We start from the raw sequence: 5,186 nt of genomic DNA, 5'->3' as shown, positions 1-5,186 counted from the left end.
CACCCTTGCAATTTATACAAAGAGGCGCAGCGGTACAATTTTCAGAATCGTGGCCAATCTGTGAGCATCGGGCGCATGTGAGGCTGCCACGACAAGACATCTTAGAATGGCCGAAACGCTGGCATTGGAAGCATCGCATAGGGTTGGGAATATAAGGTCTTACGGGACAATTTAAATATCCAGCCTTAATATTCTTAGGCAGATCAGGCGTGTTGAAGGTAAGGATCACGTGTTTCGTATCGATCAACTTACCTTCCTTACGCATCTTGATCCGCCTAGCACCGCAGACATTTTGGTCGGATAGCTCGGAAGCGATCTTTTCTTCAGGAACATACAGAAGTTCTAATTCCGATATAACGCCACGACAATAATTCAGTGTCTTATGTGCTGTTACATTGACATTCGCTTGCCCAAGTTTAGTTATTTGAAGTAAAGAAGCAGACTGGGTGGCTGAGATTGTATCAATAAGGAAGTCTCCGGAGCGGAGACGCTTTATGTTTCTCGACTCACCAATACAAGACTGGATGTAATTGTTAATCACGAAAGGAGGCATCTTATGCATTTCGCCAGAAGGACTAGAGATGACTAGGAAACGGGGACTATTGTTATGATTATTTTTATTTGCATCTGTCCGTAATTTTTTTGCAGAATTTTCAGAACTAGATTGAGTGACTGGTTTAGTAGTAGACTTTTCAGAACTAGGTTGAATGATTGGTTTATTAGTAGGTGGTTCAGAGCTAGGTTGAGTGACTGGTTTAGTAGTAAACGTTTCAGAACTAGGTTGAGAGACTGGAGTGACTTCGAAGTCTTTGATCAGAAAAATTTGAGAATTAGCCATATTGAAATAAGAAAAGATTCGGGTCCGACGGCCCCGTCCACCACGGAGCCCAACAAGGGAACACAGATTCCTGTGTTAGGGCTAGCCGGACCTATACGCAAACTGAAGCCCCACAGTCGGCTTTCCCGAAAGCAGGTACTCCCGAGAGCTTGACCCCAAGCCACTGACACAAGGACTAGTGACCAGCCGATTGACACCCGTGAGGACGACTAAGGTGCCTCCCGTTTAGCTGAAGCAGAGGCCAAAGCAGTGTGTTGGGGACAGTACGTCGCCCCTCAACTACCAGGACCCTCCTTTCCAGCGACACGGGTCTCCACGCACGGCAAACACGTGGGCAGTTTTCTCGCCACTCGAGAACTAGAGACAAGGTCTGTTCCAGCCTCTCGTGACAAGCCCCAAACTCCGTAGAGAGAAACCACAAGGGAGAAGGGAAGGGAAAAGGATCCAGCCAAGAGGAGAGGAGACGGAAAAGAGGATAGATCACTGGGGCTCCAGGATCGTGACACCCGTCTCACCAAGATGATCCCCTGAAGGGCTAGGGTACCTCGGGATTGCCACACCCGTACTCACAAAAGTGAGCCCCTGAGGGCCATTTCTGCTCAAGCCAATTCGTTGTATACTTCGCTCCTGCTTTCGCCCTTCCTGTTTCAACGAAGACGTGTTATTCGAGGTAAGTATTTTTATCGTACATCTTGTTCACGTTTGTATTCCATGTTAATATTTAGTTTATTTTTATTAGAAGTTTATTTATTTTTATTAAATATATAGTTTGTTTGTTTTTATTAGATTATTACATATATTATTCAACAATATATATTATCTGTATGGTTTTGATAATTTCTTCTTCATTTTTCAAATTTTTCCTAGTGACTATTTTAGTTGAACCCATTTCATTTTATTGTAAGTAATTAATTTTCGATACCTCTTTTAGATTAATTTTATTCTGTATTTTCCCCTGCTTATAGATTAATTTATCGAGATTTTAGCAAAATATGATACCTAATGCACATAATTCTGAGTTAAAAAAATTTTTTTTAACTTACTCTATATTTTCACGTGAATATTACTGTATTCTTTAAATTATCTGTAGTATGCGTCATTTTTCCTAATGTAAATCTTAGTTAAATTACCTGTGTTTTCATGTCAATATTATCGCTTTGGTTAAATTGATGATTTACACTTTCTATTCTTTTTTATTTAACCATCAAATAATGTTTTTAAGTTAGTTTCTATATCATTGTAATTAGATTTAAGTTATTATTTTAACTTTCCTGGTCAGTTTTATTTGTTTAATTAAATAATGAGGATGCTCAGCCACAAAAGGCAGCGTAAGTATCTTTCTTTTCTAAAAATCGTATGTTTGAGAATTTTTGAATTATGAAACTTAATTTGGTAATTTTATATTTTTATATGGATCCTGAATATGTTTTTGAACATGAAGACATGACTTTAGATGATTACACGATTGCCATCATGGATTTTGGTGATTTGAGGCCCTCCCAATTAGATGATACATTTGATGATAATCTTACATGCCCACACTGTTGGAAAACATTCACCCTACGGACCAATTTAACTCGTCATATAAAGACTCAGCATTCAGTAGGTAACTACATTTGCTCCATATGCCAAAAGATCTTTCAACGTTCCGATAAACTGAATAATCATATGAAAGTTCATGCTAGACCACCGAAGCCCTGGCCATCTCGCCCAGTAAAACAAGCAGCAACATCCCCCGCTATGCCTGCCCGTAAACGACCACGACAAGAACGCCCGCCTTGCCTTGGTACCTTTGCTACGGAAATCATTTATCCCAGTGAAGAAACCAAGACAGATCTGCAAATATTTTTAGAGGCAATAAAATTTGAAATCGCGGGTAAGATTCAAGAAGCTGCCGCACAACACCAGGGAATTAAATGGTATTTGAATGCTTGTGTGCAAATGATCAGAAAAGTGTCGGAGACCGAGGAAGAAACTTGCACGGCCTACTTTCGATCAAAGTGCAGTACTACCCTCACAGGAGAAATACCTGATATACAGACAGCTATTCAGAAAGTAAGGAAATTTTATTTTATATGAATTATATATATACAGTGCACAAAATAAAAATTAGTATACTCATAAAATGCTTTAATTTTATAGGTGCTGGATTCTATGGATAAATTTTTGAAAAAAGGTTCTGGACTCCGTGCAATACCTGGAGCTCAAGACCGCTGTCTACAAACCCCTGGCAGCCTCTTCTTATATACCTCTGCCGAAAGCCTTAGCAGGTAAAATGGCTGTTCTCAATATACAAAATTAAGACCACAAATGTCTCGTCTGGAGCGTGTTAGTAGCCCTTTACCCCATCGAAGATCATAGAGAACATGCATATAGAGTATCTCACTACAAGCCCTATGAAGGGGAAATAAAAGTGGATGGCTTGTCTTTTCCCACCCCCATTCATCAGCTAGACAAATTTGAAAAAATGAACAATCTATCGATCAACGTGTTCGGTTGGGAAAGCAACGAGATTTTACCTCTTCGGATCACCAAGAGTCGAAACGGTAAGTTATTCTTATTTTGTAACTCTTAACAGACATGTTTTTTCTTGCGTTGTTGAATTGTTTTATTGATTGACAATTTTCTCTTTTGTAGGTGATCGTCATATCAACCTCTTATTAATTTCGGATGATGAGAAGAGACATTATTGTCTTATTAAGAACATGTCTCGTCTTCTTGCCGGACTCACGAAAGATCAGAATGAAAAATTTTATTGTGACTATTGCCTTCACAGATTCAAAAGGAAGGAGACTTTGGACGCTCATGTAAAAGACTGTCAAGTGCACGGTCCCCAAAAAATTAAAATGCCTAAAGATAAGTGGTTGAAATTTGACAAGTCCCAGTTCCAGCTTCCCATCCCTTACTTTATTTACGCCGATTTTGAATGCATTTTAGTGAAGCAAGCCACCTGTTTGCCACTGTTTTCCATCAAGGTCTTCAACTACTCCTGTTGCCAACCATACAGCATCCGGATATTGTTATACTATTATTGGACCGAATGGTGAATTTTATAAAGCTCCAGTTATCTACCGAGGAAGAGATGCCGTCGACCATTTCTTAGCTGCTCTTATTCGTGAGGAAGAGAATTTAACAGAACTACTGAAGACAAATGAACCAATGATGTTCACCAAAGAAGACCAAGTTATGTATGAAACAGCCACTCATTGTCATATTTGTGGGCAGGCTCTGAAAGGTGATAAGGTAAATTTTTTGGATTATTTTTTTTGTGATATCAATAATTATAACAAAGTTTGGTATGATTTTTCATACCTTTTTTTCTGTTTTAGGTCCGTGATCATAATCATCTGACAGGTCATAGAGCCAGCTTAGAGAAGCTCGTTGCGAATCTAGAAAAGGACCAATTCCATCTCACACGGGCCTATTTTGGAGAGAAAACGAATCTTCTGCTTAGAAAAGGTAAATTTTTTAAACATTTATTTTTCTTATTTATTAGAATGTTTAATATTTGTTACATGAATGTTTATATACGAGTGTATATATATATATATATATATATATATATATTTTGCTTTTTTTAGGTGTCTATCCTTATGAATATATTGATGACTTCTCCCGTTTCGATGAGTCTGAACTACCTCCACCATCTGCATTTTATTCCAATCTCGCAGAACAACACATCAGCGAGGAAGATTATACGCATGCCATGACCATTTGGAAAACCTTTGGTCTTACCAGTCTTGGTACATACCATGATTTGTATGTGGTTTGTGAGGTCCTTCTCTTAGCCGATGTCTTTGAAAATTTCCGCCGCCTGAGTCTCAACTTCTATCAATTCGATCCAGCACATTTTTACACTGCTCCAGGATTAGCTTGGCAAGCTGCTTTGAAGATGAGTGGAGTTAGCCTGGAACTATTAATGGACCTGGATCAGCATTTGTTTATTGAGCGGGGAATTCGTGGTGGCATCTCAATGATATCACATCGTCTGGCTGTTGCTAATAACAAATACCTACCGAACTACGATCCAAAGGAACCTTCTAACTATATCATTTATTTAGATGCTAACAACCTTTATGGGTAATTATTATTTAGCAATCTCTCTCTCTCTCTCTCTTTTTTTTTTAAATTATAGTTCGTATGCTTTCATTAAATATTTTTTTTAATTTTTTAGGTGGGCGATGAGTCAGTCACTTCCTACGCACGGGTTCGAATGGGTGAATGAACCCATCGATTACATGAATATCTCGGACGATGCAGATGAGGGCTACATCTTAGAAGTAGACTTAGAATATCCGGCAGAGCTGCATGACCTCCATAATGATTAACCTCTTGCACCAGAACAGAT

At 38.8% G+C, this 5,186-nt stretch overlaps 1 protein-coding gene across 1 annotated transcript; it reads left to right on the top strand.

The window, feature by feature from the left end:
* Positions 1-3,491: 3,491 nt before the first annotated feature.
* On the top strand, positions 3,492-5,186 carry LOC118203657 (uncharacterized). Its single transcript, XM_085819806.1, has 3 exons — positions 3,492-4,297; positions 4,420-4,918; positions 5,013-5,186. The coding sequence occupies exons 2-3, from the start codon at positions 4,545-4,547 to the stop codon at positions 5,164-5,166; spliced, it is 528 nt and encodes a 175-aa protein (XP_085675932.1). The 5' UTR covers positions 3,492-4,297; positions 4,420-4,544; the 3' UTR covers positions 5,167-5,186.

Source organism: Stegodyphus dumicola, chromosome 7 (assembly GCF_044657685.1).
Source record: "Stegodyphus dumicola isolate Sdum_Otavi_A_Nest chromosome 7, ASM4465768v1".
Taxonomy (NCBI): Eukaryota; Metazoa; Arthropoda; class Arachnida; order Araneae; family Eresidae; genus Stegodyphus; species Stegodyphus dumicola.
Note: the sequence above shows the minus strand (reverse complement) of the source record. Positions and strands in the feature narration are given on the sequence as shown.